At 38.1% G+C, this 17,930-nt stretch overlaps 1 protein-coding gene across 1 annotated transcript in view; it reads left to right on the top strand.

The window, feature by feature from the left end:
* Nucleotides 1-17,930, top strand: part of RAD18 (RAD18 E3 ubiquitin protein ligase) — a 108,576-nt gene that overhangs the window by 14,562 nt on the left and 76,084 nt on the right. The window contains exons 3-4 of the mRNA XM_028101755.1: nt 6,580-6,641; nt 8,055-8,125. Of these exons, the coding sequence (XP_027957556.1) occupies nt 6,580-6,641; nt 8,055-8,125 (133 nt within the window). The remainder of the gene's footprint in view (nt 1-6,579; nt 6,642-8,054; nt 8,126-17,930) is intronic.

Raw genomic sequence — 17,930 nt, forward strand, 5'->3', positions numbered from 1 at the left:
AAAAGTTGCTCTGGGTCTGTAGTATTGTTTTAATGACACAAAAGCCCATAGAACTTAATAGGAACTAGATATGGCAATCATGTTCTGTTGTCCTGGATCGACTAGAATTGGTGACCCAGAATCCTACCCATTTATTGCTGCTCCTTAAATATTTCAGGATTTATCATTTTAGTCACTTTATTCTGTTTTGCTCTGTTTAGCTTTTTTGGATATGGTTAATGTGTTTATTTCTACGTTTGCAGTTCTGCTGTTATTAAGGTTGGAGTGGGGTGCATTGGGAGAATGCGAGTAGTTAAATTGATCCAAAATCATGCTTTAAAGAGTACTTTTTTGGGGGAGAGCGAATGGACTTATTCCAATCTATAAAACAGCATTAAGTGAGAAATGTTCTCACTAATAGATTGATATGTTCAAGTGCCAGTTTTCTTTGCATTTGCCCAGTGTTTCTGACTTAATAATGGCAGATGCTCAAAATATTTACCCCTAGATGAAATCATTGGCTTGTAGACACTGTTAGATTACCATTATTTTAAAGATAGATCAGCAATCATTTCTCTTTTTGTTTTGTGAATTTTGATCTACAGAATTAATTGAAGCTTCTGTTGGAATAAAAGGCAATTAATTTCTTTATTTTTAAAGGGAAATATGAAATGTTCCATTTATTGACCTTTGCTAAACTAAGAGGCAATATAAGATTCCCTTAGGCAAATACTGTGTTTCTTTTCTTTTATATTCTTACAAGGCAGCACTGTGAACAAGATGGGAGAAGAATAATAACTACACATATGGGTGGGACATACAGTCGTGCAGAACTGCATATATGGGAATGCTGGAGTTCTGCTTGTCAGGAGGGATGGTATTCTCTTAGCAGCTAGCTAGTCATTTAACCCTAGAACTGGAGGCAGAGGCCAGCTTTCTCAGCTTTCCAGGACCTATTCCTTTCAAACCGGGAACTAGATTTTCTTCTTTTAACTGGACACTCGAGAACTATTTTTGAAATGGTTCATTTTCTCATACAAACCTTAAGATCACACACAAAAGTAATTGGTTTTACTTTTAGAAATTTGCTTTTTTCTGTTAGGATGCTAGGCTCTTTTAATATTTGAAAGCTAGCAGTTGGCTGTATCCTCTTTGAGATTAGAAATGCTTCTTTCCCCAAGGCTTGGGTGTTTCTGTGAAGCTACCCATTTTTTTTTAAAGATTTATTTATTAATTAGAGAGAGAGAGAGAGAGAGAGGGAGGGAGGATGAGAGTTGGAGAGGGGCAGAGGGAGAAGGAGAGACTCTCAGCTGACTCCCTGTAAGCGTGGAGCCCACAATCCTGAATGACCTGAGCCAAAATCAGGAGTCTGACACTTAACCAGCTGAGCCACCCAGGCGCCCCTGAAGCTACCCTTTACATCACTGTTTTATTCTACCCTCTTCCACCCAGTCCACAGAGCTTATAGTTGGATTTTGGGAGGAAAAATAGACTTCCCAGGTGATTTAAATAAAGCCACTGAGGAATATATAGTCCAGAGCTCTTCAACAGCTTTACTTTGATTGGAATATGATAGTTGCTCACTAGAGAATGCATTATGCTGGTCTGCAGCTCACCAGTACATATTTGGTAGTAAACTAGTAGACTGAAATTAAGCTAAGAGCTCTATCTACTTTGGGCCTGTGTCTTGTTCTCCATATGTGAAAATAAAACACATACAAGATTATGCAGAAGAGAAAGCAGTAGTCTCATTATGCATACTCTGGTACATGTGATCCTGTAATGAAATAATATTTACTTGTATTATATAAGTATATATAATAAATACATTTTATAAGCAAATTATATATGTTTTAAATAATTAATATGTTAAGAGCATGAGCTCTGGTACTTGCCTTTGCCACCTATTTCCTTTGTGATCTTGGTCAAATTGGGTGAGCCCTGTGCTGCATTTTACTTATCGTAAAATAGGACTAATATTAGTACCAGCCTCAGGCTTGTTTTTAGGATCAAAAGAGTTAATACATAAAACATACTTAAAACAGAGCACATAGTAAGTGCACAGTGTTATGTTAAACCACATGAAATTGCCAATATTCTTTTTTGATTTACCGAAAAATGACAATTTTATATAGTTAAATGTAATAGCAAAAACATACTAATTTTTATTTTATTTATTTATTTTTAAAAAGATTTTTATTTATTTATTTATTTATTTATTTGTCAGAGAGAGAGAGAGAGAGCACAAGCAGGGGGAGTAGCAGAGGGAGAGGGAGAAGCAGGCTTCTCACTGAGCAAGGAGCCCGATGTGGGACTCGATTGCAGGACCCTGGGATCATGACCTGAGCCGAAGGCAGATGCTTAGCGACTGAGCCACCCAGGTGTCCCAAAACATACTAATTTTTATTTTTATTTTTATTTTTTTTTAATTTTTTTATTGTTATGTTAATCACCATATATTACATCATTAGTTTTTGGTGCAGTGTTCCATGATTCATTGTTTGTTCATAACACCCAGTGCTCCATGCAGAACGTGCCCTCCTCAATACCCATCACCAGGCTAACCCATCCCCCTACCCCCTCCCCTCTAGAACCCTCAGTTTGTTTTTCAGAGTCCATCATCTCTCATGGTTCGTCTCCCCCTCTGACATACTCCCCTTTTCTTCCTCTCCTGTTATCTTCTTCTTTTTCTTCAATCAGAATCCCATATTATGGATGCAATTTATTGGCCAAAATCCACTGAATCCATATGACTCGGGTAGGGCCTGGGAAACTAAATTAAAACCAACAATAATCTCTCTAAGTGATTGAGATATGTAGCCAGGTTTGGGAATTTTTGATTTATAGTATTGCCCAGGAGATTTTTTTATACTGTGAAGGGAATAACGTTGATAATCAAGAGAATGAATCTGGGGAGAAATTTTGCCTCACAATGAATCATACCTCATGTCTCATTTATATCTGATTTAGGTGATATTTTGGACTTTAAACTTTAGAGTCAGTGCTGGAATGAATTAAAGACTTCTGGGACTGGTGGTATGGGATGATTGTATTTTGCACAGGAGAAGGGCATGGATTTTCAGGGGGCAAGGAGCAGAATGCTGTGGACTGAATCGTATCCCTCCCAGAATTCATAAGCCCTAATCCCCAGTGTATAATATTTGGGAGTTAATTAAGTTTAGTTGTGGCCATGAAGGTGGGGCCCTGATGAAGGGATTAGTGCCCTTAAAAGAAGAGACATATATAGCTTGTTCTCTCCCCTGCCACATGAGGACACTGTGAGTAGGCAGCCACCTACAAGCCAGGAAGAGAGTCCTCACCACAAACCGACCATATTGGCATCTTGATATTGAACTTCTAGCCTCCAGAACTGTGAGAAAATAAATTTCTTTAAGGCACCAGTCTATGGTATTTTGTTATTTTGTTATGGCAGTCCAAGCAGACTAAGACATCTAATTCCTCCCTTCAGTACTTTGTATCATTGATGTCATTCATTCCACTTATACATAAGCACACATAAAAATGCATGTGTGTGTGTGTGTGTGTGTGTGTGTGTGTGTGTAAAAGAAGAAACTGGAGAAACAGTTTGAAGAAACTGTTACCTGTTAGATCAATTAAGAATAAGAAAAATAAGAGTTTTTATTTTACCAGTGCTTTTCCTTTGTTTATATAGATCCAGGTTTCTTTCTTTCTTTCTTTCTTTTTTTTTTTTAAGATTTTATTTATTTGACAGAGAAAGAGACACAGCGAGAGAGGGAAGACAAGCAGGGGGAGTGGGAGAGGGAGAATCAGGCTTCCCGCCGAGCAGGGAGCCCGACGTGGGGCTCGATCCCAGGGCCCTGGGATCATGACCCCAGCCGAAAGCAGACGCTTATTGACTGAGCTACCCAGGCACCCCGTAGAACCAGGTTTCTGACAAATTATTTTCCTTCTCTCTGAAGAACTTTTTAAAGCATTTCTTGTGATGCAGGTCTACTGGGAGCGAAGTCCCTCAATTTTTACTTGTCTGAGCAGGTCTGTTTCTCTTTCACTTTTAAAGGATTGTTTCATAGGACATAAACTTTTAGGTTCGTGGTGGGTCTTTTCTCTCAATACTCCATTCTCTTCTTGATTGTATGGTTTCTGAGAAGTTGGATTTAATTCTTCTCTTTGCTTATCTATAGCTAAGGTGTCCCCCCCACCCAGGCTTCTTTCAAGATTATTTTCTTTATCTTTGATTTTTTGCAGCTCAAATATGAGGGTTTTGTGGGTTTGGGGTTTTTTTTTTTTTGTTGTTTTTTTGTTTTTTTTTTGGTATTTTTCCTGGTTGGTGTTCTGTTGGCTTCCTGCATCTCTGGTTTGCTTTCTGACTTCTCAGTCATTATTGCTTCAAATATTTCTTGTTTTTTTTTTCCCTCTCTTTCCTCTCCTTTCGGTATTGCTATTACATGTATATCACACCTTGTATAATGTCCTGCTACAAAATGCTAAGTACTGTTTTTTTCCCCCCGTCTTTTTCTTTTCAGTTTTCAATATCTTCTTTTGAGATATTCTCAAGTGCAGTGATTTTTCCTTCAGCTGTGTCTAATCTATTGAGACCATCAAAGGTTTTCTTCATTCTGTTACAGTGTTTTTCATCTCTAGCATTTCTTTTTGATTCTTTCTTAGAATTTCCATCTCTCTGCTTATGTTACCCATCTGTTCTTCCAGGGAAATGGAACTGTAATAAATAGACCTTTAGTAACATGGCCATGAGATGTCAGAAGTGCAGTGTTCTGTAGCTCTATGATTATGTCTGTCATTAAGTGAGCCTGTGCCCTGGACTGTGAACTTTGCAAGTGCTTCTCAGTTTGTTCCTCCCCTTAGCTGGGATAGGATGAGTAGAGGTAGCTGGAGTCCATTATTTCCCTTCCCCCAGGTCAGCTGGGCTCTGAGAATACCCCAGAGACTTGGGTCTGGTAAAGTAGTTTCTCTTGAGGACAGGCCTTGTTAAGAAGAACAGAGTGCTCTGGTGTATTGCAAAATCATTACTTTCCCCCCGCCCCTGCAGAAGGAGCAGGGGATTTTTCAGATGGTCACTTTTGAGTACCTGGTAGAACCCTTGGAGCTGAAATTCATGTATGTGTGGGCCTGCCCTATATCTTGGACTCCCTGGAGTTTTTAACTCTCAGACTCTTCCCTGCTGAGTTTCCAACAATTTGCCAATTACAGTTCAGGTTTTCCTGCCCCAGCACTGGTTCTAGTAGAGGCTCTTTCTCTGGTTCTTATGGAGGTTTCTGCTCTGCTAAGTTCTAATTCTCCGTGTCCAGCCTGTCTGGCTCTCTAGTTTGGGAGCAACAGTTTGTTCTGTAACCTCACTTCTCTCATGGAGCGAAAAAGAGCTGATTTTTCAGTCTTTTTACTTGTTTACTTGTTAGAGTTGAATTTCAGTTTTTTTACTTGTTATTAGATGGAGATGGGGTGATGACTTTCAAACTCCTTACCTGCAAACCTGGAAACCAGAATTTCCCCTTTATTTGTCTTTGCTTCCACACAAAACTTAATTAACCCATTGCCTGTTTTATCTTCTCTTTTAACGTGTTCTTTCATTTTTCCTCCTGGGTGCTCTTGCTGAGGCTGCCACAACTTGTTTATTTCCTGGATAGCTATACCCGAAATCATACTGTCTCCTCCTCTTTAAACTGAATCCTTTTTGATGAGGCCCCTTCACTAAGCTGAATTTGGACTGATAGCAAATTAGCTACCATTAAGGGACCATTCTATTTAGTCACATTTTTTTTCCTTTGGGAGATTATTTTATACTGCTTTGGGTGTGAAGAATTTAATTAATGCCGATTTCCTGCTTAAATCCTTAGGATTTATTACACTGAATGGTACTGAAATTACCTCACTACTTTGTTGGCTCGTTAAGGTCAAGAACCTCCTTCCCTTATATATTTTTCTTTTCTTAGTGCTTGCCAAAAAGGACTTGTTATATGTGGGATGATCAACATCATTTGTAGAGTTAGGATGTAGAAATCCCTGATTGATAACCTAGGTATATATTATTTCTTAACATGTGTATAAATCTTATTTCAAAATTTATGTTTTCGAATGTTAGGCATAGGGATATCTGACACGTTTATACAGTATCCATCCCAGGTCTTACATGTATGTTTCCTACATTTTATGGGGTTGTGATATCCTAGGGACTCATGATTATTATTATTTGGTACCTTTCTCCTGAAAATGTTGTTTCATCACTTTTGCAAGTATGCTTAGGTAGAGTAGAGGTGTTAGAATTTTGAGATTATAGTGATATGCCTTAGATGATGGAAATATTCTAGGGCTTAAGTCAGATTTTTTTTTAAAGATTTTATTTATTTATTTGCCAGAGAGAGACACAGCGAGAGAGGGAACACGAGCAGGGGGAGTGGGAGAGGGAGAAGCAGGCTTCCCACGAAGCAGGGAGCCCGATGTAGGGCTCGACCCCTGGGCCCTGGGATCATGACCTGAGCCGAAGGCAGACGCTCAACGACTGAGCCACCCAGGTGCCCTTAAGTCAGAGTTTGTTAGAAGTCAGATTCCTATATTATTAATATAGCTTAACTAATTTATTATGTTGCATTTGTTTTTTTGCAGACTGTTCTCTCTGTATAAGAAAATTTCTGTCCTATAAAACACAATGTCCAACTTGTTGTGTGGTAAGTTTTTCTTTCTGGCTTTTTTCTTGTAAACTTAATTGATTGATGCAAATATTTCTGTATCACATATACACAAAAGCGCAAGGGAAGATATATTCAATAATTCAATAATTATTGAATTAAGCTACATAAAAGACATTTTCAGAAAGGACCTCTAAAACACATATATGGAGAACTGGGCTTTATGCAATTTTTCATAAAGATTTCTGATAACCTAAATATATTTTAGGAAGTAGAAACTAATTCTAAGATCAGGATGTGGCATCCTTTAAATCTTATCTATGTTTTTATGGCTTAATTAAGTATTTGTGTGGAAGGCAAAGGTTCATGGCCATTGGGCCAAGCCCAGCCTAACTGGTCCCTTACTTCTTCTTTTTTTTTTAAAGATTTTATTTATTTGTTTGTTTGTTTATTTTAGAAAAAGAGGGGGGGGGCTGGGGGGAAGGGGCAGAGGGAGAAGGAAGAAACTCAAACAGACTCCACACTGAGCATGGAGCCTGACACAGGACTTGATTTCACAACCTTGAGGTCATGACCTGAGCTGAAATCAAAAGTCAGGCGCTTAACTGACTGAGCCACCCAGGTGCCCCATAACGGTCCCTTACTTCTTTCCCAAACCAGACCTTCATGGAAAACAGTAGGAAATTTGATGTTAGAGTTTCTGAAGCATTTCAAGTAGGCAAAAAGGTAGGTAAAAAGGGCAAGTAAACATAAATAGGAATAAAGGAAAAAGAAGAGGCAGTGAGGTCTAATAGAAAGGATACTAGGACTTATTAAAGGGTTTGGGTTCTAGTTTGGTGCCTCTGGTAGGTACATGGTGTTAGGATATCATGGAACTTCTCTGAACTATTTCCCTACATTAGAAATGATGCAGTTTGGCTTCCAAGTTTAATCTCTTTACAAAACTTGCTGTCTTGCCATTGCCAAGATGGTATCATCAAGGAGATGAACTGAATACCATTCATGCCAAATAACTATGAAATCTGTCATTTTTCTGTTGCATTCCTGAACACCAACCTTGTTTTTAAACTTTCTTGTAACACCTAATGCCTCTCCCTATGTGGTCACCTAAAAGAGCACCTCTGTTCTGCTTTTTCAGGAGAAATTTTTGAGATGGCAGTTTGAATAAGGATCCTTGCTCATATTAGGTTCTATCTTAGTTGGTACAAAGCATATATGATTTTATCAGAGGCTGTGGAGAGCTTCTATCAGACTTCCAGTCAGCAGATGCTGATTCACCGTTTTAAAATTCCATATTAGTATGAGATAAATGAACTTTATTTTGAGGCTTTCCTGTAAGACTTAGTGGGATGGGGAGTCTCAGGAGGATGGGTCACACATTTTCAAAACAAGATTATGACAAGTTATTTTATTATTTCTGACCTTTTTCCATCTGTTGTTTTTCCTTTCTAGACAGTCACAGAGCCGGACCTAAAAAATAACCGCATATTAGATGAACTGGTAAAAAGCTTGAATTTTGCACGGTATGATTTAATTTTGTGACTAATCCCTAATCGCTCTGGCCTTTTATATGAGTCCCCTCTTTACTCTGTGAACTTTTGGGGATTAGAGAATGCAGGGTTGCATATTTTGGGTAAAAGAAAGGAAGCGACAACAATCATTAATCACTCATGGCCAATCTAATGGTAATAATATTTTCTTCCTTTACTTAACAGAAAGTCTCATCATGAAAAACAAAGTTAAAAGGCAGATTTGAGCACTTACTTTTGGGTACTAAAAAGATGCTCCAGCTTCATCTTTTATTTTTCCTGTCCTACCCCTTAGAATCATCCATTTTTCCAAGGAGCCCTGGTTCCTTTTATTGGAGAATGGTATTTAAAATCAGGATCTGGAGCTAGGTATGATCATTGTTACTGAGATGTCATTGCTTCCAAGCTCTCAGTGGACAGAGCTGGGTAACATATGTGTGTACTAACCCATGTGTACACGCTTACCTGCAGTCCTATCTGTGGCTGTTATATATTAACCCATTAATCCTTAATCTGATTTACTTAGCATGTGTAAAGTGGTGTGCCATGTGAAATAGGTAATTGCTGGTACTTTATACAGCTCAGAAATGTAGCTTTACTTCTTAGCATGATGGTGAAAGAGTTTGGTCTCCCAAAGAGATATAAAAAGGCATTCTCTTGAATTATTTTTAGTTTTAATCATGCAAATCAACCAGGAATTTTTACTATGAATATACTGTGTATAGTTAATAGGTGCCCATCTCCCTTAAGTATATGACTTCTTAGCAGTTGGGACAGTTTTGGAGGTATATTACATTGGTTCTGAAAATGTAAAGAGGTTTCTTCCAATAGAATCACACATTTATTTCATTGGGTTGTGTCCTGAAAATGATCAGATTTAGTCCTCTGAACTGGCCTAATATAACATTCTGGAAATTGGCCTGGTTAGTCATTTCCTTAAACAGAGTCCTAAAAAGGTGCTATTTCCTAGAGAGGGCGCCTGGGTGGCTCAGTTGGTTAAGCGATTGCCTTTGGCTCGGGTCATGATCCCGGGGTCCTGGGATCAAGTCCCGCATTGGACTCCCTGCTCGGTGGGGAGCCTGCTTTTCCCTCTGCCTGCCACTCCCCCTGCTTGTGCTCTCTCTGACAAATGAATAAATAAAATCTTTAAAAAAAAAAAAAAGAAAGAAACTCTGAGAGTCTCTGATTCTTATAATTACAGTTGTTGCTTTTCTTATTTTAAAGTCTTTCACCAGTTAGATTTTGAAGTCTATGAGAAAGGATGTCTTTAGAAAGAAAATAAAAAATATTTTCTTAAATTTAAATTCAATTTAATTAACATATACTGTACTGTTAGTTTCAGAAGTAGAATTCAGTGATTCATCAGTTGCATATAAGACTCAGTGCTCATTACATCAGGTGCCCTCCTTAATGCCCATCACTCAATTACCCCATCCTCCTACCCACCTCCCCTCCAGCAACCCTCAGTTTGTTCCTTAAGAGTCTCTTATGATTTGTCTCCCTCTCTGTTTTCCTTATTTTATTTTTCCTTCCCTTCCCCTATGTTCATCTGTTCTGTTTCTTAAGTTCCACATATGAGTGAAATCATATGGTGTTTGTCTTTCTCTGACTGACTTATTTTGCTTAGCATAATACCCTCTAGTTCTATCCATGTCATTGCAAATGGCAAGATTTCATTCTTTTTGATGGCTGAGTAATATTCCTGTGTGTGTGTGTGTGTGTGTGTGTGTGTGTGTGTGTGTGTGTGTGTGTGTGTGTATCACATCTTCTTTATCCATTCAAATGTCAGTGGACATCTGGGCTCTTCCCATAGTTTGGCTGTGGTGGACATTGCTGTTCTAAACATTGGGGTTCCTGTGCCCCTTCAAATCACTATGTTTGTATCCTTTGGATAAATACCTAGTAGTGCAATTGCTGGGTTGTAGGGTAGTTCTATTTTTAACTTCTTGAGGAACCTCCATACTGTCATCCCCTGTAGCTGCACCAGTTTGCATTCTCACCAACAGTGTAAGAGGGTTCTCCTTTCTCTGCATCCTCACCAAAATCTCTTGTTTCCTGAGCTGTTAATTTTAGCCATTCTGACCAGTGTGAAGTGGTGTCTCATTGTGATTTGATTTGTATTTCCCTGATGCCGAGTGATGTTGAGCACTTTTTCATGTGTCTGTTACCAATTTTTGTGTCTAGAAAGGAATTTATTAGCTGTTTGATTTTCCTTGAGATAGTAAAATAGAATCTCAAGGCTTATTTTTTTCTTAGCTGGTACTGAAAGTATAATGACTTCCCTGCTAGGATAAAGGGAGTGTCACAAAGCAAGCACGTGTTTGTTGAAGAGAAGTGATCAGTATCTTTGGGTTCATAGGCCTTTTGATAACTTAAATGGAGGCCTTGGAATGATTGAACTCGCCCCTTTCCCGCCTCCTTCCAAAAGGAATAGGTTGTTTAATTGTTCATTATAGTGGGTGTGGCAGGGAGAGAATTCTTTGTGGATTTGGGATGGATTTTATCATTTCTTTCTCCTTCTGCCTTGGAATTACCTTATGGTGGACATTTGTCATATCTAAAGTGCAGTGGTACTTCATTTGCAAAATTAGTAGGGATGAAATTCAAGCTAATCAATTTCAGTGCTTGTTTGACATCTGGTTTAAGATTGATGAGGAAAGAAGTTTAATCTTACGACTAAAATGTAAGACATTTGTGTTGTTCATCAATTTTGTTTCTTCTCTGTCATTGCCATTTTAATACATGATGATTTTGAAAATCTTAGTATTCCAAACTGAAATAAGAGTATTGGAAATAATTCCAATAAAATAAATAAATAAATAAATAAATAAATAAATAAATAAATAATAAAATAAAATGTTTAAATTCTTAAACTTGGAGTAAGTACCTGGAGAAAAATTCGTACCTTGATGGGGATAAACTAAAGCAGTAAATGATGCACTACACTCTCAGTTTATAAAAATGATATTGATGTAGACTGGCTACTACACAAAAATACAGAAGCAGTATTTTCTTACTTAGATCAAGAATGATATTCCACTTAGACAAAAATATTCCAAACAATTTTGTTCAACACCACAGTTTCTGAAAAACATTATTTTATTTTAAAGATTTTATATATTTGTTTGTCAGAGAGAGAGGGCGTGCTCAAGCAGGGGACTCAATCCCAGGACCCTGGGATCATGACCTGAGCCCAAGGCAGATGCTTAACCAACTGAGCCACCCAGGTGTCCCAGAATTTAAACATTTTAGATGATAATTGTAATAGATAATTCCCTTAGCATCTTATAAAAGTATATAGAATATACCTTTTCTTATGGTATAGTTTAAAGCATACTGGCTTTGGATTCAGGCACAACTGGGTTCTAGTTCTGGCCCTTCTAGTTGTGATCAAAATATTAAACCTCTCTGGCCTCTTCTCCATCTGAAAAGTGGGAATAATATTATTGATACTTTCGGGGATTGTTGTAAGGATTAGAAATGAAGGGTTATACTAAAAGATACCTAGAACAAAGGAACCTAAGGAAAGATTGCTGTTATTATTATCATATATATTTTATCTGCGTTTATATTGTCTTCCCCTATATTATAGATTGATGCCCTAAGGTGTTAATAAGAATTTGTGCTTTGGTGGGCCTCTGCCTCTTTAACCAAATGGTCCTAGACTGCTGTTTGCGTGTTTTGGATCAGAACTGCATTTGTAGGGACTTTTACTAGTTAATGAAATCCATGGACTTGATTGCATGGATTTCATGACTGCCCATGTCTACCCAAAGACCTATTTTAATTCTTGATTCTTGGCTGCATTCTGAAGAGGTAAGGTTATTGTATAGTTAACAAACGGGCAAGATTTTCCTGTACTTCATGGAGTCACAGTTATTCTGAAGGTCTGTAATTCACCCCCAAAATCTGAGCATCTATGATGAATGCTATTAGGCATTATAATACCAACTCTCTTTAAGTTAAATTTATAGGAGTGATGGAAATGAAAGGAGAAGTTACCAATTTAGTTTAAGTATCCATTTTGGAATTAATATTTTCACACAGGTCATATTTAAGGTGTGTGAATTGCAGTAGTTTCATGGTTTTAAATACCACGTGTCCATTCATGGCTTCCAAATTTATATCTTCAGCTAGGTCTCACCCCAAAACTTCACACTCATATATCCAACTGCTTACCTCACATTTCTGCTTGGACCTCTTCAAAGCAACTCTTGATTCTCTATGCTGCCCGCCATCCTACACTCCAAATGTACTGCTCCCACAGTCTTTCTCATCTCGTTAAGTGGCAGCTCCGTCCTTTCATTTGCCCAGACCAAAAACCTCGAAGTCATCCCTGACCCTTCCCTTTCACACTTAATCTGTCATTCCGTCAATAAATCCTGTTGGCTTTATCATTAACAGACTTCCCGAAACTAAAGCTTTTTTTCATCACCCTGCCCAAGCCAGCGTCAGCTTGGACTTCTGTGATCACTTTCTGGTGGTCTTATTTCTGCTTTTGCCCTCTGATAGTCCTACTGAGGCCAGCAACCAAAGTGATCCTTTAAAAAGGGGTCCTTTAAAAAGTCAGATCCTATTTAATATTGGCCAGAGGTGGTATCCCATCTCATTTGGAGCAAAAGCCTGAGTCCTCTCCCCTCAGTGGCAGTCCTCTCTCCCTTTCTGACTTCCTCTCCCACTTCTCTGCCCTTCCTTTATTCTGCTCCAGGCACGTGTTTGACTGTTTCTCAAACATGTCAATCATACTCTGACCCTAGAGACTTTATAATTAATGTTATTTCTTGGTGAAACAGTGTTTTCCCAGATAGTCACATGGCTTAGTCCTTCAGTTTCTTCTGGCCCTGTTTTTCATAAGTCATGTTCTCTCTCAGTGAGGCCTTCTGTGACCATCCTGTAAAGAGTATCAAGCTCATCCCCTCCTCATGCATGGCTTCACTGGCTTCATTTTTTTTGCCATAGCACTTTCATATATGTCGTGAGTATCTCCTATCTCTTCCCTTACTATAGTATAAGTTTTGTGAGGACAGACAATTTTGTTCTTTGTTATATTTCCACTGCTGAAAGTACCCCGAAAGTAGTGGGCGCATGAAGAAGTTAATGAGTTTCAGTTTTGGCGAGGGGCATAATTTTATCATTGCAATAGTGTAACTGCCACCTTTTTTTTTTTTTAAGATTTTATTTATTTATTTGACAGAGAGCACAAGCAAGGGCAGCTGCAGGCAGAGGGAGAGGGAGAAGCAGCCTTCTCGCTTAGGGAGTAGCTCCATGTGGGGCTTGATCCCGGGACCCTGGGATCATGACTTGAGCCAAAGGCAGTTAGAGTCAAAGCCACTGAGCCACCCAGGTGCCCCTCTCTGCCACTTTTTTTAAATTTTTTATCAGCGTATACAATTATACCTTGTTTTATTGTACTTTGCTTTACTGTACTTTGCAGACATTTCATTTTTTGACAAATTGAAAGTTTTTGGCCACCCTGCCTTAAGCCACGTCTTTTGGTATCATTTTTCCAACAGCATTTGCTCACTTTATGTCTCTGTATCAAATTTTGGCAATTCTTAAAATATTTCAGAATTTTTCATTATTTGTTATGATGATCTGTGGTCAATGATATTTGATGTTACTATTGTAATCGTTTTGGGGCTCCACAAACTATAGCCCATATATGACCACAAACTTAATTGACAAATGTTGTATGTGTTCTGACCCTTCTAGTCACTGGCCATTTCCCTCCCTCTCCTTGGATCTCCATATTCCCTGAGACACAACAGTATTTAAATTAAGCCTTGCAAGGCCTTTAAGTGTTCAAGTGAGAGGAAAAGTCACATGTCTCCCTCTAAATCAAAAACAAGAAATGATTCAGCTTAATAAGGAAAGCATGTTGAAAACTGAGATGGGCTGAAAGCTAGGCCTCTTGTGCCAAACAGCCAAGTTTTTGAAGGAAATTAAAAGTGCTACTCCAGTGAACACGGGGATAATAAGAAAGCAAACAAACTCACTGCTGATACAGAGAAAGTTTTCGTGGTCTGGATAGATCAAACCAGCTACAACATTCCCTTAGCCAGAGCCTAATGGGGAGCAAGGCCCTAACTCTCTTCAGTCCTGTGAAGGCTTAGAGAGGTGAGCAAGCTGTAGAAGAGAAGTGTGAAGCTAGCAGAGGTGGTTCATGAGGGTGAAGGAAAGAAGCCATCTCCAAAACATAAAAGTACAAGGTGAAGTAGCAAGTGCTGAGACAGAAGCTGCAGCAAGTCATCCAGGAGATCTCATGGAGATCATTAATGAAGGTGCCTGCACTAAACAGATTTTCAATGTAGACAAAACAGCCTTCTAGTGGAAGAAGAGGCCATCTAGGACTTTCATAGCTAAAGAGAAGTCAGCGCCTGGCTTCAAAGCTTCAAAGGATTGGCTGACTCTCTTGTTAGCGGCTAATGTAGCTGGTGACTTGAAGTTGAAGCCAGTGCTCATTTAGCATGCAGATAACCCCAGGGCCCTGAAGAATTACACTAAATCTCCTCTGCCTGTGCTCTATAAATGGAACAACAGAGCCTGGATGACAATATATCTGTTTACAACATGGTTATGCTCATTGACAATGTACCTGGTCACCCAAGAGCTCCAGTGGAGATGTATGAGATTAATATGTTGTTTTTGTGCCTGCTAACACAGCATCCATTCTGCAGCCCATGGATCAAGGAGTGGTTTCAACTTTCAAGTCTTATTATTTAAGAAATATGTTTTATAAAGTTATAGCTGCTATAGATAGTGATTCCTCTGATGGATCTGGGTAAAGTCATTTGAAAACCTTCTGGAAAGGATTCACCATTGTAGATGCCATTAGTTTGGAAGAAGTTGATTCTAACCCTCATGGATGACTTTGAGGGGTTCAAATTTCAGTGGAGGGAAGTAACTGCAGATGTGGTGGAAATAGCAGGAGACATTTGGATTGTTTCTGATTTTTGTTATTCCAGAGACTGCTGCTTTGAACATTCTTGTATATATCTTTTGGCATATATCTACAAGTGTAATTGCTAGATCAGAAAGTAGGCATTCATTTATTTGTTCTTTTTTTTTTTTAAAGATTTTATTTATTCATTTGAGACAGAGAGATACAGAGAGAGAGAGAGAGAGAGCATGAGCAGGGGGAGAGGCAGAGGGAGAAGTAGGCTCCCTGCTGAGCCAGGAGCCTGACGTGGGGCTCGATCCCAGGATCCCGGGATCATGACCTGAGCCGAAGGCAGATGCTTAACCATCTGAGCCACCCAAGCGCCCCTACTTGTTACATCTTTAAAGCTAGTTATATAACCTTAAAGTTATATCTTTAAATATCTTTTAAATTATTAAAATCAGTACACTACTACCAGCAAAGTATAAGAGTTCCATTTGCTCCATATTCTCACCAACACTTAGTCTTTCCAATCATTGTAATTTTAGCTTTCCTGGTTGTATGTCAGTGAGATTTTTGAAATTATTATTGTCTTTATTTTTATTATTTCTTGATTCTTTTAACTGTGGTAAAATTTACATATACAAAATATGTACAGTAAGTTTGAATTTGGTCATTGGATTTTGGTTAATGCATACATCTGTGTAATTACCATTACCGTCAGGGTACAGAACATTTCCATCACCATAGCTGCCTTATTCTGCTTCTAGTCACTCCCTTCCCCCCCTCATAGACAGTCGTCACTCAGGCTTCTTTAATCACAGGTTGTTCTTATGGTGCATTTAAATGGAGTCATACAGTATACATTCTTTTGCTTCATATACTCTTTCTGTTTTTGTCTGTTGCTTATATCAGTAAGCATTCTTTTTTGCTGAGTAGTATCTGTTGTATGAATATAAAAATTTGCTTATCTATTCATCTATTGATGAATTTGGATTGTTTCCAGTTTGTGGCTAGTGTGGTAAAGGTTGCTGTGAATATTTGTGTACAGTCTTTGTGCAGGCATCTGTTTTCATTTCTTTTGGGTACATGTTTATGAATGGAATTGCTGGCTTATATGCTAGGTATATATTGAACTTCATAAGAAATTGCCAGTTTTCCAGTTGGGTTGGACCACCTCCACCAGCAGTATATGAGAATTTCAGTTGCTCTACATCCTGGTTAGTATTTGGTAACATTAATCCTTTTAGTTGTAAGCATTTTATTGGGTGTGAAATGGTAACTCATTTGGTTTTAATTTGCACTTTCTGATGACTAGTGTACCTTTTCATGTACTTATTGACTCATATCTTTGGTGACGTATCTGTTCAATTTCTACCTCAATTTTTAGAAATGGTTTGTTTTTTTCTTACTGATTTGTAGTTCTTTATGTATTTTGGTCATATATATGTATTTTTTTTCTTTCTGTCTCTGGCTTGCCTTTTCATTTTCTAAAGGTATCTTTTGATGAACAGTTTAATTTTGACAAAGTCTGTTTCATTTCTGTGTCTCTTTTTTATGATTACTACTTTTTAAAAAAATCTTTGCCTACCTCAGGTCATAAAGATTTTTCCTAAGTTTTTTTCCTAGAATTGTTACAATTTTAGTTTTACACTTAGGCCTGTGAACCTATTCAAGTTAATTTTTATGTATGATGGAGGTTAAAAGTCAGGCTTCATTTTTTTCTCGACAGATACTCGGTTGCTTCAGCACCATTTACTAAGAAGACTCACTAAATTGCAGTGGCCCCTTTGTAAATCAAGTGACTCTGTGTGTTGGACTAATTCTGGACGCATTCTCTTTGTGTCTCTTTCAGCTAATACTACAGTGTCTTTAATACAGTAGCTGTGCCGTTAAGTTCTTAACATCTGTAGTACGAGTACTCTACTTTGGTTTCCTTTAAGACTACTTTCATTCTCGGGCCTTTGATTTCCATGTAAATGTTAGAATGAATGTATCATTTCCACCCCCCAAAAAGTTGCCTTTATTTTGATTGGCATTGTATTGAATCTATAAATAAATGTGGAGAAAATGGGCATGTTGACACTTTTGAGTTTTCTACTCCATGTACATAGGGTATGTCTTTACTTAGGCCTTTTTAAAATTGCCCTCAGCAAATTTGATAGTTTTCAAGATAAAAATTTTACACATTTTTGTTAAATTTATTCTTAGGTATTTAATGTTTTTGATGGTATTTCAAGTGGTATTTATTTTAAAAATTTCATTTTCTGTTTGCTAATATATAGGCATTAATTTTTGTTAATTGATACTATGTCCAGGGTCTTGTAAAAATTCACTTATTCTAGTTGCTTGTAGAGTCTTCAGATTTTTTATGAACATAATCATGTCACCTGCAAATAAAAAGTTTTCTTTTTTTCCCATTGTGTGTGTGTGTGTGTGTGTATTTTTTTTTTCCCTTACCACAAAAGCTAGAGCCTCCAGGACAATTTGAAGAGAAATAGTGATGGTAGACATATCCTTGTCTTGTTTTCAATCTTAGGGGGAGATGTCCGAAGTTCTACTAGTGACTATAATATTAGCACAGTTTTTTTTGAAGTCTTCAGCAGACATTTCTTTTCTTTTTTGTTTTTAAAGATTTTATTTTATTTATTTGACAGAGAGAGACACAGCGAGAGAGGGAACACAAGCAGGGGGAGTGGGAGAGGGAGAAGCAGGCTTCCCGCAGAGCAGGGAGCCCGATATGGGACTCGATCCCAGGACCCTGAGATCATGACCCGAGCCAAAGGCAGACGCTTAACAACTGAGCCACCCAGGTGTCCCTAGCACAGTTATTTTGAAGGTATCTTTTATCAGATTAAGAAAGTTTCCTTTTGGGGGGCCTGAGTGGCTCAGTCAGTTAAGCATCTGACTCTTGATCTC

Source organism: Eumetopias jubatus, unplaced genomic scaffold, assembly GCF_037043125.1.
Source record: "Eumetopias jubatus isolate StellerSeaLion01/CBP00866 unplaced genomic scaffold, mEumJub1_p1.0 scaffold_1, whole genome shotgun sequence".
Taxonomy (NCBI): Eukaryota; Metazoa; Chordata; class Mammalia; order Carnivora; family Otariidae; genus Eumetopias; species Eumetopias jubatus.